At 44.1% G+C, this 16135-nt stretch overlaps 1 protein-coding gene across 11 annotated transcripts in view; it reads right to left on the reverse strand.

Annotated features, from left to right (window-relative positions):
- The window catches only part of AOAH (acyloxyacyl hydrolase), a 198448-nt gene that overhangs the window by 1348 nt on the left and 180965 nt on the right, over positions 1-16135 (reverse strand). For 6 of the 11 annotated variants that reach the window (XM_031665358.1, XM_031665359.1, XM_031665362.1 and 3 more), the window contains 2 exons: positions 15730-15826; positions 7504-7580 (listed from right to left, as the gene is read on the reverse strand). In XM_031665358.1, the coding sequence (XP_031521218.1) occupies positions 7504-7580; positions 15730-15826 (174 nt within the window). Of the gene's footprint in view, positions 1-339; positions 379-6422; positions 6538-7099; positions 7400-7503; positions 7581-9090; positions 9640-10539; positions 10736-15729; positions 15827-16135 lie in introns of those variants that run through there. The other 5 variants (XR_004183253.1, XM_021935888.2, XM_031665360.1 and 2 more) reach the window with 5 other exon arrangements.

Genomic DNA, 16135 nt, shown 5'->3' on the forward strand with positions numbered 1-16135 from the left:
GTTTGGGGAACTACAGGTGCTTGGGAGTGGAGGTTGGCTGGGTCCCTGACTGGGTTGGGGGGGATCCTGGCAGGCTGTGAGTGCAGGGAGTCTGGCTGAAGTGCCAGAGAGGAATCCTTAGCTTAATACACAGCAGTCTCGACTCCGCCTCCCAGCCTGAGGACTTGCTTCCTCTGCTCCTGCTGTCAGCCGTCAGTTTCCTTACCACTGAGTAGCTGTTAGGCTGGGTTCCATTCTTGGTTGTCCAGTGTCTGGGTCACTAGCCACATGCTTTTCCTGAGGAGGATGCTCTTCTCTCAAAAAGGACAATGCCTCATTTAGCAAAATGGGACTGCCTGCAGACTTGGGATGGCTCCATCTCAACAGTGGTTTTCAATGCTGAGCAATGGTAGCCAGGACAAGCTGAAGGCCTCCCAAGCAGAGGGGGTGTTCTCATTGTTTGGGAAGGAGGCCTAGGATATCCTTGGATTTCTCCACAGGCAGCCTGAGTAGTCCCTTCTTGGCTGAAAGCGGGGCTAACTCCTCTCCTGGGCCTCCCAGCCTCTCTATCCTGGAGCATTGAGTGGGTGATGCAGTGATCCAAAGTCTCAGTTCACCGGTGTGGTGACGTAGCAGTTAGGAGAAATCTAGCCCGATCTTAGCTCACTGGCAGTCTCTGGGAAAGTACTTTAAATGGGTTCTGTTTCCTCAGCATTAAAATCCCACTTCATCCCACTGTATAATTTCTAGCTATGTCCATGCAGTGCCTCCCTACAGTATAACATGCAGCATGTACCTATACACACACAGCACTACACCTCATGGTCCTGGCTTACCCGCTGGCTAATATTAATAATCTTCTATTGCAAACAATCGTAATACTATTATTACCTTACATCTCCTCGGCCAACCCCATTAACGCTACATTGTTAAAGCACTGGTGGCGACCCCGAAGGCGAAACCACTGTAATAATATTGCACTCGGCCCGGTGCGCACTCGCCACCCCTTAAACCCGCACTAATGTTTTGGTTATACCCATTAATTCAGCGCAATTCCTGGCCAATACCTGGCTGGTAAGCGAAGACTGGCTGGACGGCTGGCACCTCTGCTGGAACCCAACGCACACCTGATCCACTGGCCACCATGGCGCTGGCTGCCAATAAATTCGTATAATAAAATTCTACACAGATACATCTGTATGCACACCGTAGCCACAGATAAGTACAACGTACGATCCGGGCTGGCAATAAAAACACCACACACCCAATGTATTAATATACTTCGCATCGCAAGTAAAACATCCGGCACTCCCCCGTCAGCACTCTTTGATAATTCACCAAGTGGCAATTTCCACCAGATGGCTACTACTCGTAGCAGCATAAAACTTTACGCACATTACCGGTACGCCATTGGTAATTCCCCGGGTACCTCTATAATTCCAGCATCACACACCCCATATACCACAGCCAATACTATTGCCAACCACACAATTCATGACATCTCACCCCTGAGCACCACCTCCTAAGGTAAGCGCCAATGGATAATGCCATGCATGCAAGCACACAGTAAAACTGCAATTAAGCAGCACTCCTACATATACTTCTTTGTAATTTAAACGTGGTGAGGAGCATGGCAAGCAGCTGCCTGCATAGCTGGCCAGTGCCCCAGGGAGGGCCGGATCATCTCTCACACAAAGCATCAGGGCCTTTGAAGACAGAAGCCTGGGCTTGTGGCTGTTTTCCTGCCATTTCTTAACAAAGGAGGCTGCTGCCAGGTCTGTGGAAAATTACTGGTTCTTCTTTTTTATGTTATTGGCTTTCAACTTGATACACCTAAGCTGTCTCTCTAACAGTCATGTGGCATCAAGGCATTTAGTTCCCTCTCTGTGTTAATAAGGCAGGAGACAGGGTGAGGGCAAGAAGAGGGAAACGAAAATGAAAGAGCTCAGATCTGAGCATTTGCTAACTGTTTGGTTTGAACGCAATTCGTTGGTTGTCACCGTAATAAGGAATAAAATATTTATGAGCAGGCATTGAGAAAATATTGAGATGAAATGAGACTGGCATGCTTATCACTAAACTAGAGACTTGTGATAAAATGATCCACTGTAATTATTCATTCATTTGACAAATATTTACTGAGCACCTACTGTGGGTTTCTCATACCGCCATTTCCTGTTATAACTTCCATGAGGCACTGCACAGGGCAGGGCACAGCTACCCTTTCCTCTCTTTATCCAAGTTAGTTTCTTTCTCTCTCTCTCTTCCTTTCCTTCCCTTCCTTCCTTCCTTTCCTTTTCTTTCTTTCTTTCCTTCCTTCTTTCTCTCTCTCCTTCCTTCCTTCCTTCCTTCCTTCCTTCCTTCCTTCCTTCCTTCCTTCCTTCCTTCCTTCCTTCCTTCCTTCCTTCCTTCCTTCCTTCCCTCCCTCCCTTCCTTTCTTCCCTCCCTCCCTCTTTCTTTCTTCTTTCTTCCTTCTTCCTTCTTTCTTCTTTCTTTTCTTTTCTTTTTTTCTTTCTTTTTCTTTCTTGTTTTGAGACAAGATTTTGCTCTGTCACCCAGGCTGGAGTGCAGTGGTCAGATCTCGGCTCAGTGGAAGCTCCGCCTCCCAGGTTCAAGCAATTCTCCTGCCTCAGCCTCCCCAACAGATATTCCTTTATGCTTCTCTATTCATAGTCTAAAATATTAAAGCAAAACCTGTTCATTCTAGAAAAGCTGAAAACCAACTTAAGCAAAAAGAATAAAACACAATAAAATTCATCTGTAATTAAAATAGAGGCAGCCTCTGTTAACATGGGGTGTAGAGCCTTTCTGATTTTCTATCTTTTTTTTTTTTTTTTTGAGATGGAGTCTCACTCTGTCGCCTATGCTGGAGTGTAGTGGTGTGATCTCGGCTCACTGTAACATCCGCCTACCCAGGTTCAAGTGATTCTCCTGCCTCAGCCTCCCAGGTAGCTGGGCTTACAGGCACATGCCACCACACCTGGCTAATTTTTGTATTTTTAGTAGAGACGAGGTTTCACCATGATGGCCAGGCTGGTCTCGAACTCCCAGTCTCAGGTGATCTGCCCGCCTCGGCCTCCCAAAGTGCTTGGATTACAGGTGTGATCCAATGCGCCTGGCCCTGATTTTATATCTGAATACACACACACACACACACACACACACAGAGGATTCCTCTTGAATATCATCTTGTAATCTGCTCTTATTGAAGACGAATTTAGACACAGTAAAATCAACTCTCTTTGGTAAACAGTGCCATGAATTTGACAAATGCATATAGTTGAGTCATTGCTCCTATAATCTGTAGTCTTATCATATTTACTTTGCTCTACATTATAAACATATTTCTGTGTCACTAAAGGTGTATCTGTTTTGTTTTGTTTTGTTTGTTGTTGTTGTTGTTGTTGTTTTGAGACGAAGTCTCGCTCTGTTGCCCAAGCTGGAGTGCAGTGATGCGAACTTGGCTCACTGCAACCTCCGCCTCCCAAGTTCAAGCAATTCTGCCTCAGCCTCCTGAGTAGCTGGGACTATAGGCATGCACCACCACGCCCGGCTAATTTTTGTATTTTTAGTAGATGGGGTTATTCAGTGCATGGTATGCCATCAGATGGATGCAAGCTAATTCATTTTACCAGTGGAAACTTTTATTATATACCCTCCACCCCAACATTTGTTCTCAGGATGGGAGGATGGAGACACCCTCCTCCTGCCAGTTCACACAACCTTGGCAGCCCAGGAGGTCATCAGCTCCCCTACTAAGCATGTGTGTGGAATAATATCTATTCCAGAAGCATGCTAGGGAATGGGTGCTCTGATTAAGTAGGATCTTCTGGTTAACAGAGGTTCTTTTCCAGGTATTTTCCTTTGTAGTTGAACGTCTTTCAGAGCCCACTTTCTTGTTAAGTTGTATATAAATACATTCAATTCATAAGACAGTAAAGCCAGAAGTGGTTTCATGGTTCATCAAGTTAGCTTCTTGTAATACAGCGTGATGCTTTATTCAATCACCTGATGATCTGGAATCATGCTGGGCCATCCTTCCATTGGCCTGTGACTGCTGTGGAGAATGTGGGAGGAGAGTGGGCAGGATCTATACTGACTCCAGGATGCACTTGACTTTGATTCCTTGAGTAAAATCTCTGATAAGAACTTGCCTTGCTGTCCTGCGACTCTGTGTTTGGTCATTTAAAAAATCTTTTTAAAATACAACTTTTCCTTTTGTTTGTCTCCGTCTCTCTGGACTAGTTCCTAACCAAATCACCCTCCACGCCACTACTACAGGCGTCTTTTTAGATCACAAGTCGGGCTATTTCTTTCTTGCTTGAGAACGTCCAGTGGCTCCCCATCTCCCTCAGGACCAAGGTCAAGCCCCAGACAGATCTTCCATGATCTGGTTCCTTAATAAGCAGTAGATTTCTCCCTCTGTCAACTCCACGGTCATACTCTCCAGCTGCACCGAGCCCTTTTATTTCCTCCAAAATGCCATGCTTTCTTTCATATTCAGGTCTTTGTCCATGCAGTTGCCTCTGCTCAAAACACTTCCTGCAACCCCTCTTTGCTTCCCTTTACTCTATGAGTTCATGGTCTTAGTTTTGACATCACCTCCTCTGAAAACTTTTTTTTTTTTTTTTTTTTGAGATGGAGTTTTGCTTTTGTTGCCCAGGCTAGAGTGCAATGGCACGATCTTGGTTCACTGCAACCTCCGCTTCCCGGGTTCAAGCGATTCTCCTGCCTCAGCCTCCTGAGTAGCTGGGATTACAGGCATGCGCGCCATCATGCCTGGCTAATTTTGTATTTTTAGTAGAGACGGGGTTTCTCCATGTTGGTCAGGCTGGTCTAGAACTCCCGACCTCAGGTGATCCACTCACCTCGGGTTCCCAAAGTGCTGGGATTACAGGCGTGTGCCACCCCACCCGGCCTGAAAACATTTTTGAACACCTCTCTCTCCCATCCTACCTCATAATGCTCTGTGGTGTTCTGTACTTGCACAGTTGGGGGCATTTACTGCTTTATATTTAATTGTCTGTTTACTCATCATTTTCCTACTCTATACTATAATTTTAAATGGCAGGGCATTTTCTTGTTCAGTTTTGAATTCTCACTGCATTTGACACTGGGTAGTCACTCAATAAATAGTTTTGGATGGCACTTTGCCAATCTGGACTTTTCAGCTCAGTATACATGATAAATAGGCAGGCTTTAGGCCTGGCTATCTGTTCTTGGCCACTTTATCACCGGCTACCAGCATGTGAACAAATCTTGCAGGAATAGCATAAGATTATGGCACATATTGATTTTCAGCTTTTGACTGTGTTTTCAATAACCAGATATAGTGAAACTGTTTGAGTGCAAGACAGAGCCCCAATTTGACAGACCTTGAACCTCAAAATCATTTTAAGAGTCAGGGACAGAATGGTCATTTGATAGATGGGATAAATATATGCTGAGGGATAAAACAAAGCTGTCTTTGATCCTCTTCTTTTTAGTTTGTTCCTGATACTCTACGTGACCATCTTTTCATATGCCCATTGTCTACAGAATCAGAAGGGTAAGATGCTACTCTGTGCAGAGAATGACAAGAATTGCTACCTAATAACTGCTAGAAGAAGGGGGCCAGGCGCAGTGGCTCACGCGTGTAATCCCAGCACCTTGAGAGACTGAGGCGGGTGGCTCACCTGAGGTTGGTAGTTCGAGACCAGCCTGACCAACATGGAGAAGTCCCGTCTCTACTAAAAATACAAAATTAGCCAGGCTTGGTGGCACATGCCTGTAATCCCAGCTACTCAGGAAGCTGAGGCAGGAGAATCACTTGAACCCAGGAAGTGGATGTTGCAGTGAGCTGAGATCACGCCATTGCACTCCAGCCCAGGCAACAGGGAAGTGGGGAAACTCTGACTCAGGGGAAAAAAAAAAAAGAAAGAAGGGATATACACAAACTCTTCTAAAATCAAAGACATCATTTTTTGGGGAATAGACCCTGATATTTAACCAGAATCTAGCCAATAATTTTCTTTGATCAACTCATCCAATTGATACACAGGAAGGTTAGAAATTCTGAGGGCATGGCCGGGCGCGGTGGCTCAAGCCTGTAATCCAGCACTGGGAGGCCGAGACAGGCGGATCACGAGGTCAGGAGATCCAGACCATCCCACAAGCTAATATGGTGAAACCCCGTCTCCACGAAAAAATACAAAAAACCTTAGCCGGGCGAGGGTGGCGGGCGCCTGTAGTCCCAGCTACTCGGGGAGGCTGAGCCAGGAAGAATGGCGGGGAACCAGGGCTGAGAACACCAGTGAGCTGAGATCGGCCTGCACTCAGCCTGGTGACAGAGCGAGGAAACTCCGTCTCAAAAAAAAAAAAAAAAAGAAATTCTGAGGGCATTATTCTGATTTTTTGTGTGTGTGTGGCTATTTAAATCTGTGAGGTGGGCATTTAATACTTACTTCAAAATTTGCTCAGCATTTGTGGGACACCACTTTTACTCATTTGTTGGAGAGTGGGCACCCTTCTAGTTCCTTTTGAGGCGATTCTTACCCCTGGCATGAGCACTGGTTGAGCCTAGAGTTGGAGGAAGGTAGGCTGTGTTTACCTTCATTCAGGCTCCTGAGGGGACAATCAGCCCTCTTGTGGCCTGGGTCTGGATGGCCAGCCAGGGAGCATCCTCAGGCATGCCCCTCCCGTTTGTACCCTTTGGTAGCCACACCATGCTTCCCTAACTGCTGGAGCAGAAAGGTTCTAGTGATGAGTGATTGCCTGAGAGTAAATGGCCCATCCCTCCCCATAGAGGAGCAGCTTTCTACATTTTACAAGTGGCAGAACAACTCCCCCACTTCTTTTTCTTCTTCTTCTTAATAAAGAAATGTCGTGAGCAAGTCCAGGACATACAACAGATAAAAGTAGAGCTTCTCTGGTTGAAGCCAGAATAATGGGATGGGAGTGGAGCCGGGAGGGGACAGAGTCCCACCCTCTGGCTCCCCTTGCTTTGTGAAGAGACCAGAGGAGAGCTACTTTACAGAACTGTACTTTGGATCCTCGATAGAAACAGCTCTTACTGTAGGATACCGCTAAGGACATTGTTCTCCTCCTATACAGCACCCTTTCTAGGAAGATCATAGAATACGTTTCTCATGGGTCTCACTTCCAAAAAATCTTTGTTATTTTCCTCTTTTTTTTTTTTTGGAGTGCTTGATTTATTTTTCTTATCTTATGGAAGCCATGGCTTAATGCCCCTTTTAGCATTGCACAGAGCTGCCCTTCTGGCAGTTTCTCAGGACTGCCCTGCACATATTTTATGAATCATAGAAATTAAGTCAGGAATCCAAGTATAATTTCTACTTTATTTTCCTATTGTCCCAAATTTCACTTTGTTTTCATTAAATCTTCTATCTTATACGTGTATGTACCTCACCTCAAATCCTTTCTGGAACAAAACAGGATAAAAATAAACACATGAATGTGTAAGCATAATTAAAAACTAACAAACCATCCAATAACCTTCGGCAGCCACCATGTGACTGCGCTCACCTCGTTGGGGTGGAATCCATCCACGGGCTCGATGAGCTGCCAGGGCTGTCCGCCTCTCTTCTGCCACTCTTGTATGACTGCAGGACACAAAACGAGAGGGTTACAGACACACTTGCACAAGCAACAGCCAACATCCAAGGACAAGGACGTGAGAGCTGCCTATGCCCTCCCGGGCCCATGTTGACTCAGCCACGGCTGTCTCTGAGCTGCTCTCTTGCACTGGGGGATTTCTGAACATAAAAAATCTTCCCACTGTGTGTGTGTGTGCTTTTTCTAACTCAGGAAGGGAATACATGAGAATGTTGGATGAATGTGGTTTGTGTAGCAGGGAGGGCAGTAGGAAAAGGTGAGCTCTAAAATATTCAACACATATTTCAGTACATGTCACTTTTCGGTGGTGCGGTAGGATGGTATTACAGTAGGGGAAAACCAAACATTTTGTTAACATCCCCTTTCATGGGTTGCCATTTGCAGACTCTGCCTGCATGTGTCAAGCACTTGCCTTTAAAAATCATACAGTATGTCAGGAATATAATTACATAAAATTATCTCATCGCCACAGTTAGAGGGAGTATGGCTGCAGAAAAAATATTATGAACCCCAAAGTGATGAAAAGCAATGAAACTGTCCTTCAACAGGGGTGAGAGACCAAGAATGTCAGTTGCTCTAAGGCAGCAGCACAATTAACTCTACATCATTCCATCATACAGTCAGTAAGAACTCCTCAAGGAAACTTCAAATCCCTAGGAAGCCTCCAGAGAGCAGCATCTGAGCCAGCTGCTCCTGGCGAAGCTACACCCTCACTTTCCCAGCGTCCAGTGATGGGGGCAGGCACAACTAATATTCCTCCCGTTCTTTACTCTTCATTCCCCAGAAAACTCAAGAACATAGGTCTGTGCCCTCTGTTTCTCCCCTTCTCATCCCAAAGTAAGGATGGAAATTCTGTCAGGGGCTTTGATTGGACAAGAGGGGCTGGACTTCCCATGGCTGAGTCAATACAAGGCTGCTTCTGCAGTTAGTCCTAATATTCCAGCATGGTATCCCCACTTACTACTCAGCCTCCATTCCCCAGGGGCTGAGGATAATGCTGCCCTTCTCAAAGCTGAGGAAAAAATTCATACTAGTGGTTTGGAGTCCTACACACTGAATCTCCAGCCCCTGTTAGCTTATTCTCTGGCAGAAAGACTGCCCCTGAGCCACAGCCTCATATTATGCTTCTGGGTTTTACTAGAGGCTGTTAGAAGAAGCAGCTATTGAAAAGTGGCCTTTGCATTTCTTGAAAACTCAAATTGAGGACACTGTCCACTGTGTTATGTGGTGTCTGCCACACAGAGTCTCCAGGGAGAAGTTGCGGCGTGCTGGTAAATAACACTTCTCTCTGAAGGAATGGTAGGTACCTGCTCTTCTAATAGGAAGCTCAGAGCTGCAGCAATGCTTAAACAGCACTCACTCTCATGCAAGTTTATTTGTTCTGCCAAGCCAGCATGCAGCTTTCGACAATATCTTTCTTGCCCTTGGCCATAGTGTCTTGTAAAGGGACAGTTTTGGGGAAGCTTGCCTGGCTCAGTCTTCAGCTTGCCTGGCCTGTTTTTTCTTTTTTTTTGGGTGGGGGGGTGCATGACCTTGGAATCCAACCTTCTTCTTGAGGTTCAATTCTAGCTGCCCCACCTTTCCCTCTGGACTTGACACTCTGAAGCTCCTGTGGGTTCCAGACTGCCCTGCTGGCTGCAATACTGGCCCTGCCTGCTCAGGGATGTTGTCCAGCCCATTCCCTGCCATTCCTGATCTGAACATCCAACAAATTGCCCTTAATGGAGAACCAGGCGTCTGGAAAGATTTCTTCAAATGCAGAGCCAGGATCACCACTCTCAGTTCTCTTTGTCCTTTTATAATCCTTGTCTCGTCTATCCTTGCAGTCTCACAGGAGTCTCTCAAACGACAATCAGCAATGATGCAGAAAGACCCAGGCCAGGTGAAATGTCAGCCTCCCCGTCCCCTCCGTGACTTCAGAGATGACGTCATCTCCGTTCTACTTGTGCTCCTTTTTGCTTCACCAAAGTTCTTGATGAACATTTTGTCCCTTCTCCCACTTTTCCCTTTATTTTTAGTTGGGTTTCACTTTATGCTGTACAGATGCTAACAGAAGAAAGAAAAGAAAGAATGAAAGAAAATCCCAACAGTGTGTTGCAAGGACTGAATGTTTGTGTCCCTTTCAAATTCCTGTGTTGAAACTCGAATCCACAGTATGATGGCATAGGTAATTATTCTATGAAGATGGAGCCCCCATCATGGGGTTCATGCCCATGAATTCACGCCCAGCCAGGTGTGGTGGCTCATGCCTGTAATCCCAGCACTTTGGGAGGCCGAGGCGGGTTGATCACAAGGTCGTTCAAGACCAGCCTGGCCAACATAGTGAAACCCCGTCTCTACTAAACATACAAAAGAAAACCCAAAAATAAAGAAACAAACCAAAAGATTAGCCGGGTGTGGTGTTGGGCGCCTGTAATCCCAGCCACTCGAGAGGCTGAGGCAGGAGAATTGCTCGAATCTGGGAGGAAGAGGTTGCAGTGAGCCGAGATTGCACCACTGCACTCCAGCCGGGGCGACAGTGTGAGATTCCGTCTCAAAAATAAATAAAAATAAAATGAACCCCAGAGGGCTCTCTCACTCTTTTTTTTTTTTTAAAACCATATGAGGATACAATGAGAAGTTGGCAGTCAGCAACATGGAAGGGGACCCTCACCAGAACCTGACCATGCTGGCATCCTGATTTTAAACTTTTAGCCTCCAGAACTGTGAGAAACAACTTTTTGTTGTTTATAAGTCACCCAATTCATGGTATTTTATTACAGTATTCTGAGACAAGACAGTTATTAAAAAATTCCCAGGTGTGCTAATAAGAGCAAGCCAATGGGAATTGAGCCCAATCAAGACTTCAGACAGAATCTACTAAAAAGTTGTGAAGAGTTGGATGAATAAGACATGGAGGCAGAGTCCTCTTGTAATAAATAGATGCATAGCAAACCAGGACCTGACCTGGACTATCCTGATGTCATCTGATGCAGTGGTGGTAGGAAGCCTCTTAAATACTTTTTGACTCTCCATGTTTGCAAAGAGAGTTGAATGACATATTGAATCAAAATCCATGCCTGAGATGGCTAAGAAAAAGTCTAGAAAAGGATTATGGTGATCAGGAGCTCTGGAAAATCCACAGTAGACAGCAAATTTGAACCTGTTAAGGAAACACAGTTTAAACAAGATCATGTTCCTTGAGAAGAATGTTTACTAGGAGCCTGATATTACAAAGGTGAGATTTGCTTATACAGGAGTTTCTTAGACTGTGATTCAATTTTGGCATCTAGGCTTAAAGTAATTCTAGGCTATTTTCATTTTGATTTGCATTTTATGTGAGTTACTAATTACCAAACTAAAACCTATGGCCCTTAGAGAAAGAAACAGAGGTGTTGATAGATGTCTTCATGGAACAAGATGATTCAATTATCAGAGTTAGTGATGCAGGTTGAGCATCTCACATCCGAAAAGCCAAAATCCAAAATGCTCTAAAATCCAAAACTTTTTGACTGTCAATATGATGCTGAAAGGAAATGCCTATTGGAAAACTTTGGATTTTGTATGTAGGATGCTCAACTGCTAAGTATATATAATGCATATATTCCAAAGTCCTAAAACATCCCCCAAAATCCAAAATCTGAAACACCTTTTGTCCCAAGCATGCAGGATAAGGATATTCAACCTATACTGTGTTTTCAAAATGAGAAGAGATGACCATTCCCTTCTCCTTCCCTTGGAGACTTGAGCAATCCCATGATTGTGGGGATTATAAAAGGAAAACTCAGGAAAAAAAGCACAAAGAAAGAGAAGGGATATTTACTTGCCAAGCTTTGTGGAGGAACAGGGTTGGGAGCAGTGGGAGAGGTCCACCTTTTATCATCACCATAGTCCAGCAATTCTAAATGATGTCGATGACAACACATTCCTCCCTGCTAGGAAATTATTCCTGTCTGTCAACTCCCATCCCTTCCCTACATTAGGTGGCAACTACAAGGGAGTCCAGCCTTTGGAAGAACTTGCTTGCCATATAAAATAATACAATAGGTGTTAAAAGAAAATGCTCCAAGTTTACTAAGACTACACCCTGTTTATTTACAGAGGTAAGCATCATTTTTTCCCCATATGATTAGCCTGTGAGGGCTATGGGTCATCACATGCATGTAGCTATCAGGACAGTAAAACTTAAGGGAGCTTCAGTAACTCACAGGCAAGTGTTTATTTAGGATTTTATCTGTATCATGGCCAATGTCAAAGGAAAGATCCTTTTTTTGTTTATCTCAGGATGAATTCTGCTTTCTTGGGAGAAATGCAATACCAGACACTGGTCTTTACTTTTTCCTTGATTGATTTTAAAGTGGGAGGTCCAATCAAAGATAACATGGTAAGTTGTTCAGTTTCCTTTCTACTTTGGACCATCACTTAAAATAGACCAATGAATTCCTATTTGTCCTTCAGAAGACCTGGATTAAGTTTCTTGAATGATCATGGATGATCTGTGGAGATTTGGAGCATAATGTATTTTGTTTTGTTTTCTTCTTCTTTAACATAGTTTATTTGTAAAATCAAAGAAACGGCTAACGACCAGCTTTCCAAAGATGTAACAGAAAGAATGGAGGAAGACTCATAAAACACTTGATAGCTGTTTGATGAACAGCAACACTAGCAGATATTTTAAAGAAAAGGCTGCTTTCTGGTCAGCACCATAAAGTCATTGGCTGATTTCACAAATGTATTCATGGTGAGGGGAAGCAAGAGCCAGGTTTACTCCAATTGAGCTATCTGGGAAGCTGAGGGCAGCTGGAGATATATTTAAACTGTCAGTGTAAAAATGGCTTTGTCAGCCAAGTGGCATTTTCTTTCCTCTGTGGGGAGGTGTGGTGCAGACAAAGAAAAAGAATATCACCTGCTCAAGTTGGCATTTCCTGAAGGGAGGAAAAGTTGCTGCCTCTGTTTAGTTCATAACCAGTTGGAGAATGAGTCAGCAAGAGACAAAAAGAGTCTTTGGAGATGAGCAATCACTTTTCAGTGCTGGACTGAGGCTGCCAGGGTGGAAAATGAACGGGTCTTGTGCCTACCTTCAAGAGACGGGGACCCTCAACTGCAATTTGCTCTGCCACAAGGATGTGAAATTGTGAATTTTAATATCATGAAAAATGAGAATATTTTTAACACAATGGTCAGATCACATACAGTACCAAAATGAGAGGAGAGATTTTCATGGGACTATCAGGACTGCAGACATAATAAATAACTCTGTAGGATTTTAATTTCTGATAAAAGATTACTTTTCTTCTTGGTAATGAGATGCATTTCTACCATACCTTCCTCGAAGGAACTCAAAGTACTTCACAGACATGAATGGAGCTGGGGGGTGGGTTGGACATCAGGAGTGAAGGAGTTGCTTCATACACACTGACGATGGTGGTGGCAGGGGGATGGCCACTAGCAGTTATTGAGTCCTTACAACTTTACAAGTTTTGTTTTACTTAATCCTTACATGGGTTAGTTACTTCTATCCTACATGCAAGGAAACAAAGGCTGCGTGGTTATTTAATTCACTTGAGGCTACCAAGCTATTCTGTGTCTGAGCTGGAATAGGAACACTGTTGTAAATTCTGGGCTCTTTCTATAACCACACATTGTACCCACATGAGGTGGGTTTCTGGGAAGATGAGCTGCCCAGGCATGGGCGGTCACCCATGGAGATGGATCTTGGAGGGGATTATCCCTCCAGCTACTTTGGAAAATGCTAAAATTTCAAGTTAAAAATGTCTTTTGCAGTACCCAACTCTGAGCTTAAGTCAGGACACTACCACAGTTCCCAAAAACCAGACAGAAAAGCTAGCTCTTTCAGAGGTGGACAAGGCGGCACCTAGACATCAAATGCAGGTGCTGTATCAAATGTTCATGGGGGTGGGCCCCACAGTGGTCCCACTGTTCTCACAGGCCTTCCCTAGTGGGGTGTCCGTTAACTTCCTGAGGAGAAGACGAAGAAGGCCCCATGGAGAAATGCCTAGGAGGCTTCTACCACGTTGATGTAGAATGTTCAGTTCAGCTTAATTCAACTTTTTGCTTTTTCACTGCGTTTATTATTGCTGTGAGGACAAGAAGGACTGATGAGGCTCTGCTTCCAAGCATGTCAGTTCACCAGTGGAATTCTGGGCAGACAAGAATAAATCTCTTCTCTCTATATCCTCCACAGAGATAAGGACTCTTCTGTTTTGTTGACAATTATGTTCCCAGCACCTTCATAACTCTGGGCACATAACAGGACTTACAAATCTGATGACTGACCCAGCTCTTAATCTTGAGGCATTATAGAGCTCCATTTATTAAACTTTATTTTTATTTTTATAGAGATGAGGTCTCTGTCAACCAGACTGGAGTTCAGTGATGTGATCACAATTCACTGTAACCTCAACCACCCAGGCTCAAGTGATACCCCCATCTCAGCCTCCAGAGTAGCTGGGACTACAAGCATGCACCACCATGCCTGGCTAATTAAAAAAAATTTTTCATAGAGATGGGGTGTCGCAATGTTGCCCAGGCTGGTCTTGAACTCCTGGACTTGAGTGATCCTCCCACCTCGGCCTCAGAAACCATTTACTAAACTGTAATGGGCATAGAAATGACCTGTGGATTGTGTTTGAATGCAGGTTCTGATTAGGTAGGTAGGTCTGGAGTGGGCCCTGGAATTCTGCATTTATAACCAGCTCTTGGGTGGTGCTGATTTTGCTTATCCAGAGGCATACATTGAGTAGCAAGGGTGTAAGAAAATGGTACCTTTTCTGTGTAACAGCCATAACATTTAGGAGGATGGCACATTACTTCATACAATCATCACAGAGATTTGTTAGGAAGATATGGTATCCCCATTTCTAGGGCTGGAAAGGGAGTTTAAAATATTCAGAGAATTGCCTGCAGTCCCAGAGATAATAAATGACAGAGCTAGAGATCACTCTGGAAAGTAAAAAAAGTCCCATGTGAGTGTTAGACATTATTATATTTTTAATAACTTTATCTATATTCAAGGTTGATGATGATCGAAGATCACTTGGTGGTGCATTTGTTTACACCAGGAATTCGTTAATGAGTCTTCAACTCTGCATTTTAATGAGGAGTTATTTATCAAAATGTCTCTCCCCATGAGAGAAATGTGTATCACCTAGGCAGGAAATCTAGTTAAGGGAGATCAGTCTTGTCGAAAGGATGTTCGGAATTGAACTACTAGAGTCTGCAATGCAAAATGTGTCAGCGAATGTAATAGTTGATAATTCATGATGGCCATCTGCTCCAACCCAGATGCTACGGATGGGGGCATTGGGGGTAGGGGACAGAGATGATAAACTCTGGATGAGGAATCTTCCATCTTTCGCCTACACTGTGAAACCCTTCATTACCATTATCTCATCTGGCAGTCAACAGGGGGCTTTGCTCTTGTATAAAAATTGCTTAGCAATGAAAATGAATCAGGAAGGATTACAGTCAATAAGCAATCATTTTTCAGACTCAAGCTGTAAAGGGTAAATCAGTAGCTATAGTAATCATGCCTGTTTTTGTGTGGCCCCTCAGCAGTGACTCCAGTGTTTGGACAGAATGCTAAAAAACAAACTTAGTAATAGTCTTTCCAGAAAGTTGGGACATGGGTTGATCACTTTGCCACAGGCAAGTTCTTTGGTCCCTCCCTTAGAGGTTCTGATTAAGTTCATCCTGTATGGAGTGTGGGAATCTGCACTGCTCTTGAGTCCCTGGGTATTTCAGGGCCCACTGTGGGAGGTGCCACCATATCCCTCATTTCTGTCACATCCATCAGGCAACCAGGGCTTTTAACCTGGGAAGAACAGGTTAGTGAGTGCATTAACCTGTAGGTTGCCAGCCCAAATCTCTTTCTAACCAGTCGCTGGCTCTATTGCATCAGGGATTCTAAAATGATGGTGAAGTACAGAGGTAATGCTGAGCCCAATCTTCTCAGAAAAAGTCCCACATTTTATCTTTTTTCAATACTGAGAGCTATTAGTGTGTCAGAATAGGCAGGAGTAACCCTGCCTAGTCTGCGGCCTGCTGGCTTATAAAAAGCAGTATAAAACCAGCTGCCCAAGCCCTAAACTAGCTGCTGCTTTCATCTTCTGTCAACACCCAAACAAAGCTACTTACTTTCATGGAAGGCAAAATCCATGTAGAAAAGATCGAAGTTTGTAAATTTCTCACTGGCTGCAATTTTTTTCAGTGTGTTGGAGAGTTGCTCTGCTCTCTGAAGAGAGAGGAAACAGGGAGAATTCCATGAAATCTAGACTTTGACTTTAGTGACATAATTCAGGCAGAACAAAGAAATCGATCATCCCCATCCTACTCTACTTTCATTTCTCCAAGCCATCAGCAGACAGCTGCTCTGCACATTAAATTCTAGTCACATACAAATGACCAATGAACGTGAGACAAATGTTAACATTCTTTAGGAATTGAATCAGTGTAAATTAGTGATACTAGTTTTTCCACCCTTGGGATTGGCAAAAGTAAGATAACCATGATATTGAATGTTGTCATGGGTAGGTGAATGAGA

The sequence above is a fragment of the Papio anubis genome, chromosome 4 (assembly GCF_008728515.1).
Source record: "Papio anubis isolate 15944 chromosome 4, Panubis1.0, whole genome shotgun sequence".
In the NCBI taxonomy this organism is placed as follows: Eukaryota; Metazoa; Chordata; class Mammalia; order Primates; family Cercopithecidae; genus Papio; species Papio anubis.